Source organism: Bos taurus, chromosome 5 (genome assembly GCF_002263795.3).
Source record: "Bos taurus isolate L1 Dominette 01449 registration number 42190680 breed Hereford chromosome 5, ARS-UCD2.0, whole genome shotgun sequence".
Lineage (NCBI taxonomy): Eukaryota > Metazoa > Chordata > Mammalia > Artiodactyla > Bovidae > Bos > Bos taurus.
The window spans coordinates 74,341,074-74,365,183 of NC_037332.1; the positions used below are offsets into that span (position 1 = coordinate 74,341,074).

The window sequence follows — 24,110 nt, forward strand, 5'->3', positions numbered from 1 at the left end:
GCCTGAGACAGAGTGGACTGTGTCAAGAAGGATGTGGGATGTCAGGACTGGGCTTCTTTCTCTAAGCGGGTCAGCTGGAGGTGGAAATAGTCCCAGGGCGGGGCCTGGTGGGCAGGGTGTTTGTTTGACTTGAACCACTCAGAAGTGAGAGTTTTGCTTTCACTTTTGCTTCCCAGAGTATATCTAGGCACAGAGAGTATGTGTGGTCATTGCAGAGATGCACAGCTGGCGGCTGCCTCTGCACAGCTGAGAACGTCTAGATCTTGTTCACACTCAGCCAGAGGAAAACCCCTGGGTAAGCAGAGGGGAGGGACCCTGCCCATCTCCCCATCCTCAGGATGAATGTCTGAGAAAGGATGGTGTCACTAGTTGACAGAAGAAGGGAACTGGAAGCGCAGAGAGGTGAGGTCATGGCCAAGGCAGCAGGTTAAGCAGGGGCAGAGCCTGGATGTGGAGGCAGGTGTGTGTGAGGGCTTCCTCCCAGCCGAGGGCCCCTAAACAGAGCAGAGGGAGGGCCACAGCTGCTCAGGTGGGCTCAGCTCAGGATGTGGTCTCCTGAGACATGAGCGGCGACCCCAGAAGGAAGGTGGGTGTTGGGTGTGCTTAGTACTTTGGGAAATTGGAGGAAGCAGAGAGGGTAGAGGAGGACAGGGGAGTCAGAGCCTCCCCTCCTATGGCCTGGCCACCTTAAAGCTGTCCCCAGGGTGCTAGGCTGGGGCTGATGGGGGAAAGAGGATTTTTTTCAGTTACAAGGAATCAAGGTTTGTTGAAAAACCCTACCTCTGAGAGCCAGGCTCAGTGCCAGGCCCTGGGGACACTGAGGCTTGGAAATAGACAGGAAACCAAGTGGGGAGTCGAAGGGCATTGGCTTCCTGTGTTTGCCAGGCCCTCTGCTCAGGATGAGGGTGATGGGAGGTCCTGTGTGGGGAAGGTGGCCCTGCTGGAAGAAGTGAGAAGGGCTCACTGCACAAGGTCCACATACATCCCGGTGTTGCAATGTTAAAATAAAAAGCCAAACTCTACAGTATAATAGGAGGGGCATGAGCTTAGATCTATGTTTTTTACCGGCAGAGACAACCCTAGAAACGTTGGGGTATTAAAACCACATTCCCACTGACCCTTGTACCCATGTCCAAAGGCCTGGTCTTGGCCTCCTCTCTCCCCACAGAGAACTGTGTGACCCTGAGCAAGCTACCTCCTGTGGAATTGTTTGTTCTATTCTCTTACTAAGTTTTTAAAAGCTGATTTCCACTTTTCCCTGTGGATGCAGATGTTTTTTCTGACCTGGTTTATGGGATCCTTGGAAATTTTAATTTCCAAGAGTCCTGTAGGTCAGAATTTCCATTATATCTTGTGGAATGTGTGTATTTAGAAAGGCTTTCTCAAATCAATGTTATTTTTAATGCTTCCTTCAGCCCCTTCAGTTTTTTCTCTCTGGTGTATGTTGGATCCTTTTGAGAGATTGATTGATTAGGATCTTTAGTGTCTTCTCCATTCTCTTCCTCTCTCTCCCCTTCTCCCCTCTCTATCTTTCTAATTTTAACAGATGAACTGGGGTTGTGCTGTGTCATCAAGAAGCTGCTTGTTTCATGTCCCCATAAGGGGTCCCACCCCTCATATTTTGAACAGGCTGTGCCCAGGAGGGTAGAGGGTGCCCAGAGGCCCTGGACTGGAGGAGCAGCAGAGACAGGGCCCCTGATGATGCGGGAAGGGTCCTCAGACCTGGAGAAACTGAGCACAAAGGGACCACGACCAGGAAATTGAAGCCTTCAAGAGGAGCTGGAGAGCAACTGGGGGAAGGTGGCAGAGGGAGGCTTGGAGCTGGGCCTCCAGGGACAAGTACCCCATCACTCGGAGAGGCCAGTGGGGAAGCACATGTCGTGGGGAGGGGCAGCCTGTACCAAGTGAGGTGTCAGTCTCATCCAGCAGGCCCTGTGGAGACAGAGAGTGTGAGGAAGACAGAAGCTGGGGCAGTCAGGCGGGTCCGGGTGCTCGGCCAGGGACTTTCTTAACGCCCCTTTCCCTTCCCAGGGAGGGTGACTGCAGGCACAGGAGGGAGATGGTTGGGGAGAATCTGTCTGCCCACGAGGAGGGGAGGGATGCATGACTGGCCATGCAGCTGGGCAGGCACAGGCTTCTCCAGGGTCCTCCCCTCTCCCACCAACAGCCTTCCGAAAGGGACCAATCAGAGGCTCACAGAGGAGGAAGCCTGGATAGGAATCCAGCAGTGGAAGCACTATCAGCATCCACACCCATCTGAGGCCCCAGACGAGGGTCAGGAAGAGGCCAAGAATGGGACCGAAGGACAGAAGGATGAGTCCAGTGTTCAACGCGCTTACAACTGTTTGTCGTCATCCAGCATCCGGCCCTTCTGCCTGACCCTCCTCTTCTTTCTACTTGACTCTGTTCTCATGTTTCATGATTTCAATAGGCTGACCTGGCTCCTGGGGTCCTGCAGCTTTGGGGCAGAGAAGGGGCAGGGAGCCCGCCAGCTCTCCTCTTCCATCTAGTTAAAGGAGGGCCTGCCTTTGTGACTTCTCTCCCATCCACATGACGGTGCCTCCAGCCTTCGCCACCAGGCACACTCCCTAAAAACGAGGTGATGGTTACTCTTCCTGAGGGAGAGTTGTGAACATCGCAGAGGAAGGTGCAGAAAGAAAGATTCTAGGTTTGGAGCATAGGTGAGGGGATTTGGGGGAAGCTCTAAGGAAATGGGGCTGCTCTAGATTGGGAACTGCAGAGAATGGGAGGCAGCACTACCAACGGACTCTCAGTAACTCATCTATGGAGAGGGGAGAGCAGAGTGAGGCTGAAGGTGTGATTGGTAAGAAGGAGCAGTCCCTCTTTTCAGCCAGGGGAGGGGGCGTGGTGTTGGTGGGGGTGCAGTGACAGGTGTTTGCCTTCTCCTTCGCTCCTGCTCTCAGGGTGACCTTGCGTGAGGCTGGAGTTCTGTGAGAGTCTTACATCCAACAGGAGAAGAGAAGAAGTGACACCAGGCCAGCCTCCGGATGGGAGGGGTTCTTTCTTTCTCAATCCTTTATAAACATTCGTGTGAATAAACAGAAAGGAACATACCCATAGACTTCAAGACTCCTCTTATTATTAAATTCAATTAACAACAAAATATTTCCCATTATATTTACTCTTCTTTGCACCATAGAAACAAAAGAAAGATACCAGCTCAGTTGTGTCCAACTCTTTGCAGCCTCATGGACTGTAGCCCTCCCAGCTCCTCTGTCCATGGGATTTCCCAGGCAAGAATACTGGAGTGGGCAAGCATTTCTTTCTCCAGGGAATCCTCCCTGCCCAGGCATCAATCCCACATCTCTTTCGTCTTGCATCTCCTGCATAACCACTAGCATTCTTTTTAACCTTTATGTCTCTCTTTTTGGCCACACTTTTCTAAAGTCCTCTCCTTTGAATGTTATTATGAACACATGGCCTTTCACAGACTCAGCCTGTCTCAATGAAACATTCATAGCAATCATTATCTTTTATTGTTATTATTATATGTGGATGCCCCCTTATGACCACTTCTCTGATCATCTTCAAGAGCATCCTTGTCTTTGCAGCAGCAGAGATGCCAGTCTCTGGAATTCACCTCCCCTGCAAGGGTCTTCCTTCCTTTGAGTGGATGGAAGCCCATGGCTGCACATGTGGGTGGGCAAGATGCTGCTGGACAATATCTCTTTAAGGTCACAGTTCACTCTCATTATTATGGTTTAACCCTGTTTTCATGCCTACTTTTCTAGAGAACTAGGTTTCATCAACATGAACATGTCTCCTACACTGACAGTTCTCACAGCAGGAGTCAACATTTCTTGTTGGCATTTAATTCAGCTTCTTCCATCATCTTTAAGGTGGTGGCACTAGAAACCACCCCATTCTTGTGGGTTACTGACTGCTATAAAGTGACTTCTGCTGTTTTAGAGTTAAAACAATCCAGTCCTAAAAGTGCATATGTTTAGAACAGATCAATTTGTACAGAGCGTTCTGCTCATTCCTTGCCAAGGAAAACCTTCTTCTTTAAATAGTTAATCAATGTCTTTAAATGATATTATTACATTGGGAGCTGCAATAGTGTGAGAATGTGTGCACAGGAAACAGGAACCTGGACTTGGGGTCTGGCTCTAGCACTAGCTGTGTGCTTTGAGTTAATTGCTTCACCTCTCTGAGCTTCAGTTTCCCTTCTTATAGGATCATTGTGAGAACTAAAAGGAAGTGAATTCATACCAAGCAATTGGGAAGGTGCCTGGTGTAAAGTGGAAAGTCATCAACCACAATAGCTAGTAAGTGGTAAGTATTGCATTTTGCTTTTTCTTGACTTAAATTTGATAGTATTTATTTACTTCTTAGACGCTTACTCCTTGGAAGGAAAGTAATGACCAACCTAGATAGCATATTCAAAAGCAGAGACATTACTTTGCCAACAAAGGTTCATCTAGTCAAGGCTATGGTTTTTCCTGTGGTCATGTATGGATGTGAGAGTTGGACTATGAAGAAGGCTGAGCGCCGAAGAATTGATGCTTTTGAACTGTGGTGTTGGAGAAGACTCTTGAGAGTCCCTTGGACTGCAAGGAGATCCAACCAGTCCATTCTGAAGGAGATCAGCCCTGGGATTTCTTTGGAAGGAATGATGCTAAAGCTGAAACTCCAGTACTTTGGCCACCTCATGTGAAGAGTTGACTCATTGGAAAAGACTCATGCTGGGAGGGATTGGGGGCAGGAGGAGAAGGGGATGACAGAGGATGAGATGGCTGGATGGCATCACTGACTCGATGGACGTGAGTCTGGGTGAACTCCGGGGGTTGGTGAGGGACAGGGAGGCCTGGCGTGCTGCGATTCATGGGGTCACAGAGTCGGACACAACTGAACGACTGATCTGATCTGATCTGAACTGATCTGATTTACTTCTTATTAGGAAAAATAAGGATTTCATTTATTATTATACTTTCTGTTATACCTTTCCCCTTCTTCGCCTTTTATCATTATTCCACTAATTGTATATCCTCTGTTACGAAGCTTTGTACTTGTAAGCACTTTATTTACATCTTTGTTTCTTATGCTCTAGACTGGACCTACTATTTCTTGATTCCCAGCTTTGTAAACTGAGATATTAATCCTTCTCCTCCCTTCAGTGCTTCGGCTCCCAAGTTCTAGAACTGTAGTTTAATTTTTATATTAACAAGTACATTTACTTCACATATTTAAATACTCTGTTTCCTTTTAAAAGATAAAGGTTATTTTATTAAGATAAAGGTTATTTTATAAAGACTATAAATAAAATAAAACTAAGATTTTTGATTCACTAATAAACCTGTGAGTTAATACACCTGTGAGTTATAATACACCTATGAGTTATATCGTATTATATATATTAATATTACTTCAGTTTTCAAACAGTCTCCAAAGGACTTGGACATAGATACATTTATTTTAGATTTTTAAAAAAATCAAACAAAAGTATTTACATTTTTTTGTGATATTATAATACATTTTTAAAGAGCTAACTTGTACCATATAGCTGCACATGCTGTTCAGCAGTTCACTTCAGTTCAGTTCAGTCGCTCAGTCATGCCCGACTCTTTGCGACCCCAAGAACTGCAGCACGCCAGGACTCCCTGTCCATCACCAGCTCCCAGAGCCTACCCAAACTCATGTCCTTTGAGTTGGTGATGCCATCCAACCATCCCATCCTCTGTCGTCCCCTTCTCCTCCTGAGCTTTAGCTTTTCCTAATGTTTCTAATTGGCTTCATTTACACCCCTTTCACTGTTTATCTTCAGCATTTCCTCCATTTCTTTCCAACGGTGCCTCATGTGATACCGAGTCTCCTGTCCCCGCAGACTCTGGACTTCTTATCCCATTCGGGACTGGTTTCTCTCTAGGTCTGCTGCGCACCCAGCTGGGATCCTTGGATTCCCTTCCCACGGGGTTGATGTTCCTGACTCCTGGATCCCACGTCTACCTCTCTCGTGGGTATCCTTTACTTTCCTCCATAATTAAACATACATGTAATCTATTTTTTTTTTTTCCTGCATCTCATTTTGAGTAACTTTCTAAAAGTCTGGTGAAGGGTGAAAGCTGCTGTGAATATGGGATGGGACGTGGAGAAGGTGGGCTTGTCCCCTGCTCTCCCCTCGGCCTCCCTCTCATCTTACTCCCTCTGGGGCTCTGCCCAGCAGACCGTTCTTCTCTCCTGTCAACACGATCCCTGTTTCTCTCCCTCTACTGCATTCCTCTTTACTCAGCTATCACTTCTCCATCCAGTGAGTCTTCAGACATTTGTTCAAGACTCTGCTTTCCTGTTGCTCCCATGCTTGTTTTTATTAGCAGCAGAGGGAGGAGAGGCAGGCTATGGGTTCCTGAGCCCGTGAGTGGGGTGGAACCAGTGTACCAAGGGCAAGCCTTCTGACCTTAGGTAAGTCAGCTAACATCTATGTGTCAGCTTCGTTATTTGTAAATGAGGATACAATGGTACACATCTCAAAAGCTAATGGAAGAACATATGAGGTACCATTAGTAAAGTTTCAGAGCCGATACCAATGCAGAGCTATAATCACAAACACAAGTTGCTCTTATCAGTGAAAGTGAAAGTTGCTCAGTCATGTCCGACTCTTTGTGATCCCTTGGATTACACAGTCCATGGAATGCTTCAGGCCAGAATACTGGAGTGGGTAGCTGTTCCCTTCTCCAGGGGATCTTCCCAACCCAGGGATCGAACCCACGTCTCCTGAATGGCAGGTGGATTCTTTACCAACTGAGCCACAAGGGAAGTCCAAGTGAAGCTGTTTCCACTCGTTTTTGAACCGGGGACCTTTTGCGTGTTAGGTGAATATGATAACAACTACAGTATGGAAACCATGCACTCTTATCAGTAGATGGTATTATACCTATATATACCTTTACCATCATTTCAGTCAAGTCTCAGGAGGAGTAGTTGACAGAAGCTCTTTTGCTTTCTTAAAAAGACTAGCTAAACATCATCAACACTTGCTTTCCTTCCTCATCTCCCATGGCAAGATAATCACATGCAGAACCAAAATAAATGATTTAATTATAAAGATCTGAATTTTTTTAAAGAAAGACCACTGAGAATCGGTATGTCTGAAAGGATGGACACCCTCATATATTATAAGTGTGAACATAAATTGCTACAGTTTCTTTGCATAGCATGGTAGCTCTAGATACGGAAATATTTTAGGTGTTGATGCCATCTGATCTTAATTCTACTTCTAGATATAGCTTAAGGATACAGTCTCAGATGTAGGTGAAGCCTTACACAAGGAGAATGTTCTTTGCACTATTATTTACATAAAGGATTAGAAACTACATCAAGTCCAATATTCAGGAGGGGAAGGCAAGGAGGACAGAACAGCTGCAGGGGTCTCAGCCACTCAGAGCAGGGATACAGGAATTGGGGCAGGGCTGGTGGGACTCCAGGCCCTTGTGGGGAAAAAGGCTCTTGCAGAAGCAAGGAAGACCTGGGCTATGGGAGCCGTATCACCAGGAACTTTATCAAGGAGAGACTTGATAGGGAGCAAGACATCATTTTGGAAGGAAGAGTCATTTACCAATTAACATATATCCACAAATAAATCTTTCTGTATATATGGGGAGGAGAGCATAGTCATCACACACATGTGATTTGGATCAGAAAGACTCAGGGTCTAGTCCAGACTCTGGCACCAGCGTGACAATTTGGACTCAGCTAAGTTTGAGTGAGTTTCAGGAGCCTGCAGGTCAAGGACACTGGATCAATGTTGTCATTAATATTAGTTATTATCAATTCAAAAACACAGGTGTCCCAACCTCACCTCATTTCCAGAGTATCACCTCCTATCTGTTCTTGTAGTCTCTGGTTTTATTGTTCCTATAACTTCACAGATGGCTGTCTCCTGTCTGATTTCCTTCCCCTTGTGCCCCAACAGGAGAGCAGGACTCTGACTTGGCTTGGAAGGAGCTGTAGGAGGTGAATGACTTTTCTTAACTAACAATCAGCAGAGCCCAGGAACAGAGAGTCACACTGGGCTAAATTCCTGGAGTCACTGGTGGTCGTCTCGGGGGAACCCACCGGAGAACTTGTCCCTCGCTGCTCCCTGCAGCCTCTGCTCCCTCACAGTGGAGCTCACAGTCTGTTTTTTCTCCCCAAGGGTGAGGTCACACCTCCTTCCAGCCTGACGCAGACAAGAAGCTGAAGGGAGATACCTGAGACCCCCTGATGCCACCATGAGCTCAGAAAACTTCGGATACTCCTCAGGTAGTCAGCTCTCTCTTCTCTGCAAGGTTCCTACTTGTGACCCAGAATTGAGGGAGGTTTTTCCAGGCTGAGTTAAACTACAGAGAAATCAAGAACCATGAAGAGGATGGATAAGCATCCTTGAGCTTCCAAGAGACCAGGAGATTCCCCTCACCCTGGGGTCTGCCCACAGCCTCCTTCCCGGCCATCTCCTCAAGGAGCCATGACCAAGGTGCTGACTTCCTGCCTCTCCCAACACCCAGCAAGTGACTCAGTACGGTGGCCTGGAGAGCACACGCGGAGCATGGACAGCAGATGGCAGTCCCCAAGGCCAGGCAGGCCTGGGAGAGGAGGTCCTCCAGCATCATTGGACTTCTCTTGCTTTCTCCCTTGGCCCAAGCCTCCTCCTGCTCCCAGACCCTGGGGCATCACCACAGAAGCTGTTTCCTCCAGCTCTTCCCAGCCACCAGCCCAGCCGCTCTGCAAGGGTCAGTGGACCTTGCTCTGAACCCCAGTCTGGCCTTTGCCACCTCACACCTGGAGGGGAGGGGTGATGAGGATCACATCTGGCTCCACCCCTCCTCCACTGGTTGATCACCTCCCCTGCCCATCCTACAGTCTGTGGTCAGAAGCAGGAATCCTCTCACATAGTATTTTTACTCAATGGCATGTGGTCCTAAAGTCTTTTGTAAAATTAGGTAACATGAGTTTGTAATGTTTTCTAAGTTTCATGATTACAGCATTATATTTCTACTTCTATATATGCTACTGCATGCTCACCACCAAAAATGAGTCGCAAAGAATCCCCATTGTGTGCTATAGAGTAGAATGAACAAATCACAAGAGTTTTAAATGGAAGGAGGATTCAAAGTCTTGTCCAAGAAATGTCTGACACTTGACCTTGGATTCAACCTCAGAGCTTTCAGCTCTGTAGCCTTGGGCTGTCCATTCTTCCTGTCTGAGTTTCACTTGCCTCTTCTGTGAGATAAGGATAATGCCTCTTTGTATGGATTTACCAAGAAACACATTTGATATCAAGTCCCAGCCCACACACACATATATAGCCTGGCCACCAATATCTTACCTACAATTCCATAACGTCCAGATCTCTGAAATCACTCAGGGATTTTGATAACTCATTGAGGAGTGATCTGAGGCTATTTGTAGTCATTATATTCTTTATCCCATTTAACGTGAGTATTCAATTGTTTCACTGCCCAAACATGAAAGCATTCATTTATAGGGTGCTGCCAGTCTATTCTGGAAGTGGTAACTAACAAATCACACTTGCTCTCTCTTTTCTTTATGTGTGTGTGTTCAGTTGCTCAGTCATGTCCAACTCTTTGCAACCGCATGGACTGCAGCCTGCCAGCCTCCTCTATCTGTGGGATTCTCCAAACAAGAATATGGAGTGGCTTGCCATGCCCTCCTTCAAGGGATCTTCTTGACTCAGGGATCAAACCTGCCTCTCTTACATCTCCTGAGTTGTTGGACAGGTTCTTTACCACTAGAATTCCCTGGGAATCCCACCTATGACCTCAATTTACCTGGGAATCCCACATAGGATCTCATTTCACCTAACCTCCTTACAAGCCTTTCTTCAGAAAGGTCACCAGGGGGTTAACTCTTCAACACAAATTGGGTGGGGGGAGGGGGGACAGTCCATCCATAACCTTAGGTGACCTCAAAAAGAGCACTCCAGGTGACTGCTGCTCAGCAAGATGAATTTTAACTATTTTATACTCTAACATTTATGTCCCACCACTAATTCTTCTAATCTTATTCCCTTTCCTTTCATCTAGATATTGAGATCTTTTTTGAGGATGTCGTTGAGTGTCTCTGGGACATACTGAGCAGAGAGACACTGCTACTCCTGCTGAATGAATTCCTGGAGAGAATTAAAGCTGAGGCCAGTTTGTCCAGGTAACCGGCACAGGTGCACCAGGAAGGTCACCCACGTCCCCCAGCACCAGGCCAGCTTCCTCCTGGAGTAACGCCTCCTCCAGGCAGGACCCTACTGTTGGGGCCAGGGGTGTTCCTTCTCAAGATTCCATCAGGAATGTTTCCTCCATGTCATTTGCTGACAGTGAATGATTGTGGGTTGAGAGGAGATGAAACCTGCAAGGAAGGCGCAGGTTATGTGACCTTGGACAAGTTACTGAACTACTCTCTGCTTTAGTTTCTTCATCTTTTCATTTTTACTGTGAGGACACTGAGATCATGCATGTAAAGTGCTTCCCATAATGACTGACACAGAGTAAGTACTCAATCAATTCAGTTCAGGTCAATTCAGTCGCTCAGTCGTGTCTGACTCTTCGAGACCCCATGAATCGCAGCATGCCAGGCCTCCCTGTCCATCACCAACTCCCGGAGTTCACTCAGACTCATGTCCATCAAGCCAGTGATGCCATCCAGCCATCTCATCCTCTGTCATCCCCTTCTCCTCCTGTCCCCAATCCCTCCCAGCATCAGAGTCTTTTCCAATGAGTCAACTCTTCGCATGAGGTGGCCAAAGTACTGGAGTTTCAGCTTTAGCATCATTCCTTCCAAAGAAATCCCAGGGCTGATCTCCTTCAGAATGAACTAGTTGGATCTCCTTGCAGTCCAAGGGACTCTCAAGAGTCTTCTCCAACACCACAGTTCAAAAGCATCAATTCTTCGGCGCTCAGCTTTCTTTACAGTCCAACTCTCACATCCATACATGACCACTGGAAAAACCATAGCCTTGACTAGATGGACCTTTGTTGGCAAAGTAATGTCTCTGCTTTTGAATATGCTATCTAGGTTGGTCATAACTTTCCTTCCAAGGAGTAAGCATCTTTTAATTTCATGGCTGCAGTCACCATCTGCAGTGATTTTGGAGCCCAGAAAAATAAAGTCTGACACTGTTTCCACTGTTTCTCCATCTATTTCCATGAAGTGATGGGACCAGATGCCATGATCTTAGTTTTCTGAATGTTGAGCTTTAAGCCAACTTTTTCACTCTCCACTTTTACTTTCACCAAGAGGTTTTTTAGTTCCTCTTTAGTTTCTGCCATAAGGGTGGTGTCATGTGCATATCTGAGGTTATTGATATTTCTCCTGGCAATCTTGATTCCAGCTTGTGCTTCTTCCAGCCTAGCATTTCTCATGATGTACTCTGCATAGACATTAAATAAGCAAGGTGACAATATACAGCCTTGACATACTCCTTTCCTATTTGGAACTAGTCTGTTGTTCCATGTCCAGTTCTAACTGTTGCTTCCTGACCTGCATACAGATTTCTCAAGAGGCAAGTCAGGTGGTCTGGTATTCCCATCTGTTTCAGTATTTTCCACAGTTTCTTGTGATCCACACAGTCAAAGGCTTTGGCATAGTCAATACAGCAGAAATAGATGTTTTTCTGGAACTCTCTTGCTTTTCCATGATCCAGCGGATGTTGGCAATTTGATCTCTGGTTCCTCTGCTTTTTCTAAAACCAGCTTGAACATCAGGAAGTTCACGGTTCACGTATTGCTGAAGCCTGACTGGAGAATTTTGGGCATTTCTTTACTAGTGTGTGAGATGAGTGCAATTGTGCGGTAGTTTGAGCATTCTTTGGCATTACCTTTCTTTGGGATTGGAATGAAAACTGACCTTTTCCAGTCCTGTGGACACTGCTGAGTTTTCCAAATGTGCTGGCATATTGAGTGCAGCACTTTCACAGCATCATCTTCCAGGATTTGAAATAGCTCATCTGGAAATCCATCACCTCCACCAGCTTTGTTCGTAGTGATGCTTTCTAAGGCCCACTTGACTTCACATTCCAGGGTATCTGGCTGTAGGTGAGTGATCACCCCATCATGATTATCTGGGTCGTGAAGATCTTTTTTGTACAGTTCTTCTGTGTATTCTTGCCACCTCTTCTTACTATCTTCTGCTTCTGTTAGGTCCATACCATTTCTGTCCTTTATCGAGCGCATCTTTGCATGAAATGTTCCCTTGGTATCTCTGATTTTCTTGAAGAGATCCCTAGTCTTTCCCATTCTGTTGTTTTCCTCTATTTTTTTGCATTGATCGCTTAGGAGGGGTTTCTTATCTCTCCTTGCTATTCTTTGGAACTCTGCATTCAGATGCTTGTATCTTTCCTTTTCTCCTTTGACTTTCACTTCTCTTCTTTTCACAGCTATTTGTAAGGTCTCCCCAGACAGCCATTTTGCTTTTTTTGCATTTCTTTTCCAGGGGGATGGTCTTGATCCCTGTCTCCTGTCCAATGTCATGAACCTCATTCCATAGTTCATCAGGCACTCTATCTAACAGATCTAGGCCCTTAAATCTATTTCTCACTTCCACTGTATAATCATAAGGGATTTGATTTAGGTCATACCTGAATGGTCTAGTGGTTTTCAATACTTTCTTCAATTTCAGTTTGAATTTGGCAATACGGATTTCATGATCTGAGCCACAGTCAGCTCCTGGTCTTGTATTTGTTGACTGTATAGAGCTTCTCCATCTTTGGCTGCAAGTAATATAATCAATTTGATTTTGGTGTTGACCATCTGGTGACATCCATGTGTAGAGTCTTCTCTTGTGTTGTTGGAAGAAATGTTACTCAATCACTAGTAACATTTAAAAAACTTGTTGGGAAGAGACAGGGGTCAAGGGTCTTCTTTCTGGTGAGGAAAACCAAGCAGAATTTCCTTTGGGACAAGTTGGAAAATCGTGACACCACCATTTGTGTCCTGGGCTTCTGCCTACAGTCTTTCTATTCCCCATGTTAGGAACTGTACCAACCCTCCTGGCCCATACAGGAGGGTTGGTACAGCTCCTCTCTAGCAGAGAGGCTAGAGAGGAACTGGAGGAGCTGGTGGGATCCTGGATTTAGCCCTGCCCAACTACTGGGCCTGTGGGCTTAAGACTTTGAATCTCAGATCTGTCCTGTGTCCAATGGGAATAGCCATTCAGTCTGATGGATTATGGTGATGGCCTCAGAGTGAACTGCAGGGTCAGAGGTGGGGAACCAAGTGCAATCATCTCGTCCAAAGGACCAGGGAGGCCTGCACCAGGGTCAGACCCAGGGGTAAGGGTGGAGCAGCAGATCCAGTTTTGAGGACTAGTAAGCAGGCTTGGGCAGCAGGACCAGGACTAGAGTGAAGACAGTGGGCCCTAAAGACTCAGAACTGAAGGGACTGTGACCCTAGCAGAGGTCCCCTGAGTGGGAGAGGGGAAAAATTTCTCCCCTCCCTGATGGGATCCCCTCATGCTGGACTAGAGGGCCCTGGGTGACCGTGTCTGCACACCCTGCCTGGGACCTGGCTTCTCACTCCATCTGGGACCCTCTTCTAGTCTAGGTGGAGTCCCCTTGACAGTGGGAAGGCCGTGTGGCTCAGCGATCCCTCCAGGGTCACAATGAGTGGCTGTGATTGTGTGACATTTGAGGGATTCTGAGGAGCCTCACGCATCCCCACCCAAGAGGAAAACACTTCCTTCACCAGCTGTGTAAGTGCCGGTCTCCTCAGGCTCAGCTGTTCAGATGGATATTTCCTCAAATCCCTTGAATCTTTAGAGGTTCCACAAAGTTGCACACGGACTTGGGGTGCAGGCAATGAAGCTGTTGCCAGGTAAATTGTGAGTTAAATTGGTGACCCCTGAGCAGTTGAGAGTGCTGGGTGACAGATCAGGAGTCAGTGAGGTGAGCTGGAGAGTCCAAGGGAAACCAGGGCTCATAGCACATCTCTCTGTTTCCTGTCAACTGGGGCAGTGGGTGGACCCAGTGACCTTCTGCTGAGAAGGTCAAGGGCATGATGCTTAGAAGACAGCAGATGGCAGACCAAATGGTTATAAGGTGCCTTCTAGCTCGAGTTTTTGGGTTTAAAAAATTCTAAGTCATAGAGACAGCCAATCTGCAAATTGTTAGGGCACAGTGCCCAGGACTGCCCTTACTTTGACTTCAATGGCAAATTTAGGGGATCCCCAAAACAACTCTCAGGTTCAAGAATTCCCTATAGAATGGACAGGACTCACTGAAATCTTCAAGATCCCAGCTACAGTTTACTACAGGGAAGGATAAAAGTTCCCACCAGCCATAGGGCAGAGACTGGGCAGGTTTCACATATGAAGCTTCCATTGTCCTCAGGACACGTTACTGACCTGGATTCGGTGTGTGATAAGATGCACGGAGTACTGCCCATCAGGGACACACCCCTTGCTTAAAAGCCAAGTTACCCTGACCTGTCATCTCCAGCCCCTCCTGGAAGTCAGACTTGTACCCTAGTGCCCAGCTCTACCGGATGACAGAACTGATACCATGAGACCCAGGGACCCTGGGTCACTTGTCACCTTCTCAGACTGACCAGTGACCAAAGGCCCAGGCAGGCAAGGACACTCTTATCAGCCAGAATTCTAGGGGCTTAGGGACCACTTCCCAGTAGCCAAGGGCAAAGGGCAGGGAGACTTCTCACTACACACTGAGGCCCTTGAATGAAGGTTTTCTCCTCCAGTCCTACTTGTCTTTGTCTGTGGAGTTCCCACTCCAAAAACTCTTTCAAAGTGGTGGTGTTGACTCACCTGTGAGGTGTCTTTACCACATACCTTTTCTTTGGCTGAGCTGTATGGCCTGTGGGATCCTCATTCCCCAACCAGGGATTGAGTCAAGGCCAGCAGTGGGAGTGCAGAGTTGAAACCTCTGGACCCCCTGGGAATTCTCTCAAATACCTCTCTTAAGTTGCAGTATCCAAAGGTGACCTCATTTACCTATTCCAAGTTTAGGTATTTCAAGATGGAGCATCTATAAAGTATGAAACGTGTTTAAGGTTGAAAGAGAAAAGTTTACATTTATAAAATTCTTTTCTAATGATTTATAGTAATATATCTGTATTTATGTAGAATAGATATTATGGAGCCAATTTTACAGAGGAGCGAACTGCCTTTCTAATCCCTTGACCTTTATCGTTACAGGGAAGATGTGGATGAACTACACAAATATCTGAATGAATTGAAAAGAGCCTTGGTTGAGGAAGACAAAGAAAGACTCTCCAAAGAGCAGCTGGACAGGAGGAGGTTTCTGAATAAGTTTCGTCGGGTGAAACGGCAGCTGGAGGAGTGCATAAGCAGGTTCCGTGACCTCGCAGACAAGGTTGAGAAGGTCCATAAGGGATGTACCATCTCCAATGTGTTGGTCCACAGCACCGGTGCTGTGTCTGGTATTCTGACCATCGTTGGCCTGGCTCTGGCACCCGTGACAATGGGGGCCAGTGTGGTGCTCTTGGCCACTGGGATAGGGCTGGGAGCAGCAGCTACTGTTACCAGTGTGTCCACCAGTATCATCGAACATGTGAATAGGTCATCAGCAGAAACCGAAGCCAGTCGCATGATGTCAAGTCTCATCAAGAAATGGAAGGTTCTCCTAGAGGTACTCAAGAGCATTCCCACAACAGAGAAAGTCACAAAAGCTGTACAGTGCATTGAAATGCACATCCATGCCATGGAGACAGGCCAAGCCATTCCTGGCTCTGAAGCCAATGCAAACATAGGCGTGAGTGCTGGGAGAATCTCATATCCAGCCATCGAGCAGATAGAGACAGGTTTCAAAGCCACAGCTTTAACAATTACCAAAGGAGCCCGGATCGGGGGTTTGGCCACTGCAGGGGTCTTCCTTCTGGTGGATGTGGGCTTTATGGTCAAGGAGTCAATGCACCTGCATGATGGTGCAAAGACAGAAGCAGCTGAAAGCCTGAGGCGGCGGGCATGGGAGTTGGAGAGGAAGTTGGAGGAGCTCACCCAGATCTATGAGAGTCTGCAGGAGGACCTGATTTAACCACCCCCAGAGCAGTGCTGGGTCCAGGAACATGTGAGGGTCTAAAGTGCAGAGGTACTTTGTTAGAGGGAAAGAGAGGGAAACCACATTAATGAAGCTGGGTGTTAGGAATTTGGCATTTCTCTGGTTGAGCACAGCAGGGAAGGGATGGATGTAGGTGATAGATGAGGAGAGAGACAGAAGGGGCCTGGAGCCTGGATTAAGGGAGGAGAGGGGACCAGAGAATGAGAGGCTGGGAGAAACCACTTTTTTTCATACTAAGAACGTTTTATTTTGTATTGGAGTATAGCCGATTAACAATGTTGTGATAGTTTCAGGTGAACAGCAAAGGGACTCAGCCATTCATATACACATACCCATTCTCCCCCAAACTCCCCTCCCATCAGAAACCACTTACTTTGGACTAAAGGTGACACTGGAGGCAGAATAAAGGGAGAGGCAGGCAAACTAGCAATGAGAGGCCAGGTATACGAACGGGTTGAAAATGGGAGAACGTCAGATAGGATTGTTGGGATCCAGAAGTAGCAAGGGCTCCTCTATCGCCCTCCACAGGCTGTGATGTCCCAGCAAGAAGAGTCTTCCCCTGGTGGTGGTCTCTAGACCTCTCCTCCAACATCAACTCACCTTTGGCCCTAGCTGATGTGTCTTACTTCTGTTCAGTTCAGTTCATTCGCTCATCCGGTTCCGACTCTTTGCGACCCTATGGATTGCAGCATGCCAGGCCTCCCTGTCCAGCACCAACTCCCGGAGTTCACTCAGACTCACGTCCATCAAATCAGTGATGCCATCCAGCCATCTCATCCTCTGTCATCCCCTTCTCCTCCTGTCCCCAATCCCTCCCAGCATCAGAGTCTTTTCCAGTGAGTCAACTCTTTGCATGAGGTGGCCAAAGTACTGGAGTTTCAGGTTTAGCATCATTCCTTCCAAAGAAATCCTAGGGCTGATCTCCTTCAGAATGGACTGGTTGGATCTCCTTACAGTCCAAGGGACTCTCAAGAGTCTTCTCCAACACCACAGTTCAAAAGCATCAATTCTTTGGTGCTCAGCCTTCTTCATAGTCCAACTCTCACATCCATACATGACCACTGGAAAAACCATAGCCTTGACTAGACGGACCTTTGTTGGCAAAGTAGTGTCTCTGCTTTTGAATATGCTATCTAGGTTGGTCATAACATTCCTTCCAAGGAGTAAGCGTCTTTTAATTTCATGGCTGCAGTCACCATCTGCAGTGATTTTGGAGCCCCCGAAAATAAATCTGACACTGTTTCCACTGTTTCCTCATCTATTTCCTATGAAGTGATGGGACCAGATTCCATGATCTTAGTTTTCTGAATGTTGAGCTTTAAGCCAACTTTTTCACTCTCCACTTTCACTTTCACCAAGAGGCTTTTTAGTTCCTCTTCACATTCTGCCATAAGGGTGGGGTCATCTGCATATCTGAGATTCTTGATATTTCTCCCGGCAAGCTTGACTCCAGCTTGTGCCTCTTTTAGCCCAGCGTTTCTCATGATGTACTCTGCATATAAGTTAAATAAGCAGGGTGACAATATACAGCCTTGACGTACTCCTTTTCCTATTTGGAACCAGTCTGTTGTTCCATGTCCATTTCTAACTGTTGCTTCCTGAACTGCATATAGGTTTCTCAAGAGGAAGGTCAGGTGGTCTGATATTCCCATCTCTTTCAGAGTTTTCCACAGTTTATTGTAATCCACACACTTAAAGGCTTTGGCATAGTCAATAAAGTAGAAATAGATGATTTTCTGGAACTCTCTTGCTTTTTCCATGATCCAGCGGATGTTGACAATTTGATCTCTGGTTCCTCTGCCTTTTCTAAAACCAGCCTGAACATCTGGAAGTTTATGGTTCACGTATTGCTGAAGCGTGGCTTGGAGAATTTTGAGCATTACTTTACCAGCATGTGAGATTAGTGCAATTGTGCGGGTAGTTTGAGCATCTTTGGCATTGCCTTTCTTTGGGATTGGAATGAAAACTGCCTTTTTCCAGTCCTGTGGACACTGCTGAGTTTTCCAAATGTGCTGGCATATTGAGTGCAGCACTTTCACAGCATCATCTTTCAGGATTTGAAATAGCTCAACTGGAATTCCATCACCTCCACTAGCTTTGTTCGTAGTGATGCTTTCTAAGGCCAACTTGACTTCACATTCCAGGATGTCTGGCTCTAGGTGAGTGATCACACCATTTTTATTATCTTGGTCATGAAGATCTTTTTTGTATAGTTCTTCTGTGTATTCCTGCCACCTCTTCTTAATATCTTCTGCTTCTGTTAGATCCATACCATCTGTCCTTTATTGAGCCCTTCTTCGCATGAAATGTTCCCTTGGTATCTCTAATTACCTTGAAGAGATCTCTCGTCTTTCCCATTCTGTTGTTTTCCTCTATTTCTTTGCATTGATCGCTTAGGAAGGCTTTCTTATCTCTTCTTGCTATTCTTTGGATGCTTATATCTTTCCTTTTCTCCTTTGCTTTTCACTTCTCTTCTTTTCAGAGCTATTTGTAAGGCCTCCCCAGACAGCTATTTTGCTTTTTTGCATTTCTTTTCCATGGGGATGGTCTTGATCCCTGTTTCATGTACAATGTCACGAACCTCTGGCCAGGGTTCATCAGGCACTCTATCTATCAGATCTAGTCCCTTAAATCTATTTCTCACTTCCACTGTATAGTCATAAGGGATTTGATTTAGGTCATACCTGAATGGTCTAGTGGTTTTCCCTACTTTCTTCAATTTCAGTCTGAATTTGGCAATAAGGAGTTTATGATCTGAGCCACAGTCAGCTTCTGGTCTTGTTTTTGTTGACTGTATAGAGCTTATCCATCTTTGGCTGCAAAGAATATAATCAATTTGATTTTGGTGTTGACCATCTGGTGATGTCCATGACTAGAGTCTTCTCTTGTGTTGTTGGAAGAGGGTGTTTGCTATGACCAGTGCATTTTCTTGGCAGAACTCTATTAGTCTTTGTCCTGCTTCATTTTGTATTCCAAGGCCAAATTTGCCTGTTACTCCAGGTGTTTCTTGACTTCCTACTTTTGCATTCCAGTCCCCTCTGATGAAAAGGACATCTTTTTTGAGTGTTAGTTTTAAAAGGTCTTGTAGGTCTTCATAGAACTGTTCAACTTCAGCTTCTTCAGCATTACTGGTTGGGGCATAGGCTTGGATTACTGTGATAATGAATGGTTTGCCTTGGAAACGAACAGAGATCATTCTGTTGTTTTTGAGATTGCATCCAAGTACTGCATTTCAGACTCTTTTATTGACCATGATGGCCACTCCATTTCTTCTAAGGGATTGCTGCCTCCAGTAGTAGGTATACTGGTCATCTGTGTCTTACTTAGGCAGTGACTTCTTTTGTTTGTTTTATTGAAGGATAATTGATTTACAACACTGTTAATTTTAGGTATACAGCAAAATGATTCAGTTATACAGGTATCGATTTATTTATCTAGGCTTCTCAGGTGGTAAACAATGTGTCTGCTAAGCAAGAGACACAGGTTTGATTCCTGGGTAGGGAAGATTTCCTGGAGGAGGAAATGATACCCCATTCCAATATTCTTGTCTGGGAAATCCCATAGACAGTGGAGCCTGGCATGTTACAGTTCATGGTGTTGCAAAGAGTCAGCTGTGACAGAGCATCTCAGTATGTATATGTCTATATTCTTTTTTGTTCATTTCCATTATAGTTTATTACAAAGTATTGAATACTGTTCCTATGCTACTACAGTAGGCAGGCCCTTGTTTATCTGGTGTGTATCTGTTAATCCCATCTCCTAATTCACCTATCCCCACAAAACTTGGTTTAAAAGTTCATCATCTATGTCTATGAGTCTGTTTCTATTCTGTAGGTAAGTTCATTTGTATTATTTTCTGGATTCTACATGTAAGTTAATAACACATATTTATCTTCATCTGACTTACTTCACTCAGCATAGTAATTTGTAGATCCATACATATCGCTACAGATAATATTACTTCATTATTCTTTATGGCTGAGTAGGATTCCATGGAGTGTATACATGTACCACATTTGCTTTACTCATTAATCTGTCAACAGACATTTAGGTTAATATCGTGTCTTGGCCGTTATGAATACTACTACTATGAACATCAGGGTATGTGTATCTTTTCAAATTAGAGCTTTAATTTTTTTTGTAGAAATATGTCCGGAAGTGGGATTGCTAAATCATATGGTAGCTCTATTTTTAGTTGTTTAAGAAAACTCCATATGGCCTTCCATAGTGGCTGCACCAATTTACATTCCCAGTAACAGTGTAGGAGGGTTCCCTTTTCTCCACAGCCTCAGAGCATTGTAGATGTGGTGATGGCCCCTGTGATCGCTGTAGGGGAGATAACTTAATGTAGTTTGATTGCATTTCTCTAATAATTAGTGATGTTGAGTATGTTTTCATGTACCTGCTGGCCATCTGTACGTCTTCATGAAGAATTGTCTGTGTAGATCTTCAGGCAGTGGCTTCTTGATGACAATGGTGGTGATGAGGTTGGTGGCAGCAGTGGTGTGACAACACAGTGGATGGAACATCTGACACGTTGCCAGGAGCTCTTTGGGTCCAGAGTGCACCAAGAGACCAGTGAAGTTTCCATGAAAATCCAAATGTGGAGGAGGAACAGAGGTTGATTAAAAGAAAGAAAGAAAGAAGGATGAAACAAGGAGGCAGAAACAGGTCAAGGAACTTTCGGTGTGTCAAGAGATGAAACAGCCTGGGGCCAACAGACACGACTCTCTGACCCTCGGTTTCTTCTTCAGCTGGGGGTGAGGCTGGATGAGATATTTCAGGTGGTTCTAGTTCTCTCCACCTCATGTTCTCTAGACTCTGGTTCAATAAATACGAGCTGATTCACTGAGGCTTCCTTGCATTGACTGAGGGGCTCAGCTGGGCTCCAGATGCTTGACCTCCTTCTCCGTGAGCCTGTCACCCCGGGTCACAGGGAGCACGTCCTCCATGGCTCCTCCTGCCTGCCCGCTGGGCTCCCATCCAATCGTTTCCCTCAGACCCTGGATCCCCAGAGGCCCTGTGGGATGCCCGGGGATACCTGTGTCATCTGACTTGAGCTGAGCTCAGGGATGCTCCTCTTCCAGCCCCGGGGACCAGGATGGACATGGGGCACCCAAGCGTGATTGAGAGCAGAGGGCTTGAGTGCAGGTGTGAGAGAGGGTCAGCCGCAAGCAGAGGGGAGAGAGAGACAGCACACACCTCATCCAGGCTGCCTTCACGTTTCACCAGGGCTCCTGCAGGAGGTTCCAGAACCACCTTCCTGTATTTACCTTGGGACACTGCCCTGACCCACTCATCTATTCCCCACACAGGGCTAGAATGACCCTTACGTATATTGATCTTTGCAGTACCTGCCTCCAGCTTTTCTCTGGCTGCCCATGACTTGAGCACAGATGCCAAACCTTAACTGCAGACCAAAGCAGTGTGCAAGAGCCCGGGTTCCCCCTGAGGGTGGAGCTGGAGGCCAGTGTCACTCCATCCCTAGGGGCAGGACTGAGGGGCTGGGGGATGGGAGCAGGGACGGAGGGAAAATCCGTCCAAGGACATGTTCTGACCTGGTCTCCCATCCGGGATTGCACCTGCCTGGACCTTCTGAGGAGCCTTCATGGGATACCTCAGTCTCCTCCTCTCCAGGGAGGAAAGGGGAGCATCTGGGTGTGGCTCTCACCCCCACGGGCCTGCTCCACAGGGCACCAACTCTCTGTGTTTCCATGTGTGGAGCATGTGAGCACCAAACAGGCTCCTATTTCTGGAGCCCAGGGTAGGAAGCCAGAGACCCGGGACCTGGAAATGATCCCAGGACAACTCCTCAGTCCCTCCCCACGTGCTGCAGAGCCTTCTTGCACTTTTGTCCAAACCTCCCTTGGAAGACTTTCCTCAGTGCCTCTGACTCTGACTCCCTCTCATCCAGTGTTACCGTGAGGCTTCAACTGGCCCTTCCATTCCTTCCTGAAGATGTCAGCAAGAAAAAAAGCAAAGTAGAGACGCTCAGTCATGTCTGATTCTTCGTGACCTTATGGAGCGTAGCCTGCAGCCTCTCCCATCCATGGGACTTTCCAGGAAAGAATACTGGAGTGGGTTGCCATTTCTTTCTCCAGGGGATCTGGAGAAGGATCAACTCAGGGATCGAACCATCAGCAGTCATGGCCATCGCCTGCCTGACCTTCAGAAATAGGAGTTCATTTCTTCATCAGTTCCTGGAGAATTCCCATCCTGCACAGACTTCTGGGCAGGGTTTCAGGCACTGGATACAGAACCATTCAGTGTCCACCCCCATGTCTCCCTGAACCCTTAGAGCTGGACCCCACTGAGCTCAGTGTGTGGTGGATGCAATTCCACAGTGACCCCTGTGTCAGGTGAGATCCCTGTGGTTCTGAGCAACAGAAACTGAGTCTGACTAAGTGAGCACAGAAGAGGGTGCTGGGGGAAGCAGGGCAGGTCAGAGAAAGGAAAGAAACCCCCAAACTCGCACAGTTCAGGAAGTACAGGAAGCAGGACAGGTCCCCCTGCAGGAGCTCACGGTCTGTCCCCTGAGGCCCCTGCCAGCAGGGGCCTTAGGTCCAGACACCAGGAATCCCATGTCACATTCTCAGGACACAAAATAGCTTGGGTCCAGGGACTATGTTTTTGGACCAGTAGGTCAGGCTGAAGGATGAGGAAAATGAATGGGTAACAGGGACCCTGAACCCTGGGGATAAAGTCTCAGGTCAAGAGGCTCCAGATGGAGTGCTTCCTAGATGCACGTGTGCCCTCTGCCCAGACCAACAGACATGACTCTCCTCACGCTGTTCTGGGTCCAAGCACCCCACACACGACAGTAGGTGCACCGCTCACTTCCCCAGCTGGAAACAAACATGAATCTCCTCCACCTGGTGCATGTCGCAGGGATGTCAGGGGTGAAGGGCCCCAGCGCGATGCCAGTGCTTCTCCTGCTCTGTTGAGCCCCTTTCTCAGTACTCTGCATGTATGTTATACATGTGCAGGCAACAGGGAGGTGCAGTAGGGACCCGACCTCCACGAATATTGCTCCCCTGATACCAGTCTTCACTGGGATCCCACTCCCTGTTCCTCTTTCCTGCAGGGAAATTCACTCCTGTGGAGCCTGGGCTGGGCCATCGCTGTGACAGCACTGTCACCTGGATCCTCATCGGATCCTCACTGCACCTCTGAGAGCAGGTGGTATCACCCCCACGGAGAACAGGAGGAAGCTGGGCCCCGGGTCCAGGAACATGTCCACATCCTCTGCCTGGGAAGGACTGTCTGGGGAGGGGCCTCTGTGTGCTTCCAGCCTCTTTCGTGCATCCAGGTTGAGCTGATTGGTTGGGAGGACACAGGGTGTCCTGTCCCAGGAGGAAGTGAAGCAAGCACGTGGTGTTTCTGTAGCACAGCTGTCCTGGGTCCGGGCCAGTGTACCTGCCTTCCTGGAGCCCAGGTCACGCGGCTGTCTGTCGCCACCTGCTGTCCTGTCCCGCGTGGGGAGAGACTGGCAGGGGTCTGTGCGGCACTCACATGCCCACCACCCAGGACCCGAGTCCCTCCCAGCAGGGCCTCTGGTGTGGTTTCTAGTTTCTCTGCAGGCCCTGGCACTGGGTGGTTTTAAGCTGCTGCTCCCATGTCTCAGAGGTACCTTGCAATTCACAGAGCTGCCTTCACACCAGCTGCACACAGCTTCCTGTTGGCTTGTTCCTGGGGCTTAAAACTAACTGAGCAGTGTTGTTCTAAGTTGCAGAGGTCAGTATTTACACTAAAGCTGCTTCTTTTCAGCAAGTCGTGTTGCTTGCACAGAATATCTACCAAGTGTTTACATGCAGATGAGTGATGAGCTGGGCTGGGCCCCATCTCCCTGTCAGTGGCTATCGGTGATAAGAGACTTGTTCTGTCACAGCCCTGCTTCCAAACCACGTGCAGTCCCAGCTGGTCCTCCTGCCTGTGGCTGCACCATGCTCAGCCTCTGCTGCTTAGCTCCTCTGTCTCCTAAGGCTGCTAAACCCACTTTTGACTTTACATTACCTGTTAAACATAAAAAAATTTTAAAAAAAAGCTTTTTCTCTATTTCCCTAAGGTAAAGCTG

The 24,110-nt window shown here is 47.2% G+C and overlaps 1 protein-coding gene across 10 annotated transcripts; it reads left to right on the top strand.

The window, feature by feature from the left end:
• On the top strand, positions 1-20,884 carry LOC531557 (apolipoprotein L3). Of its 10 annotated transcripts, none has more exons than XR_001500363.3 (9): positions 1-295; positions 1,630-3,695; positions 4,198-4,296; positions 7,931-7,971; positions 8,153-8,259; positions 8,432-8,726; positions 10,041-10,161; positions 15,154-16,066; positions 20,482-20,884. XR_001500363.3 is itself a non-coding variant. In XM_015471183.3 (9 exons), the coding sequence occupies exons 7-9, from the start codon at positions 8,462-8,464 to the stop codon at positions 16,010-16,012; spliced, it is 1,245 nt and encodes a 414-aa protein (XP_015326669.1). In that variant the 5' UTR covers positions 2-295; positions 1,630-1,800; positions 2,168-3,695; positions 4,198-4,296; positions 7,931-7,971; positions 8,153-8,259; positions 8,432-8,461; the 3' UTR covers positions 16,013-20,884. The 10 variants fall into 10 exon arrangements, 8 of the variants coding, with proteins under 8 accessions (XP_015326669.1, XP_059742976.1, XP_015326670.1 ...); XM_015471183.3 differs by having other exon boundaries at positions 2-295; positions 1,630-1,800; positions 2,168-3,695; positions 15,154-20,884; XM_015471188.3 differs by having other exon boundaries at positions 43-295; positions 15,154-15,730.
• Positions 20,885-24,110: the final 3,226 nt, after the last annotated feature.

Coding starts and splice junctions, on each gene's coding strand:
- LOC531557 (XM_059886993.1), top strand. CDS start 8,462: ATGACCAAGGTGCTGACTTCCTGCCTCTCCCAACACCCAGCAAGTGAC. Junction 8,727..10,040: donor AGCCCAGCCGCTCTGCAAGG/GTCAGTGGACCT, acceptor CCTTTCATCTAG/ATATTGAGATCTTTTTTGAG. Junction 10,162..15,153: donor GCTGAGGCCAGTTTGTCCAG/GTAACCGGCACA, acceptor TTATCGTTACAG/GGAAGATGTGGATGAACTAC.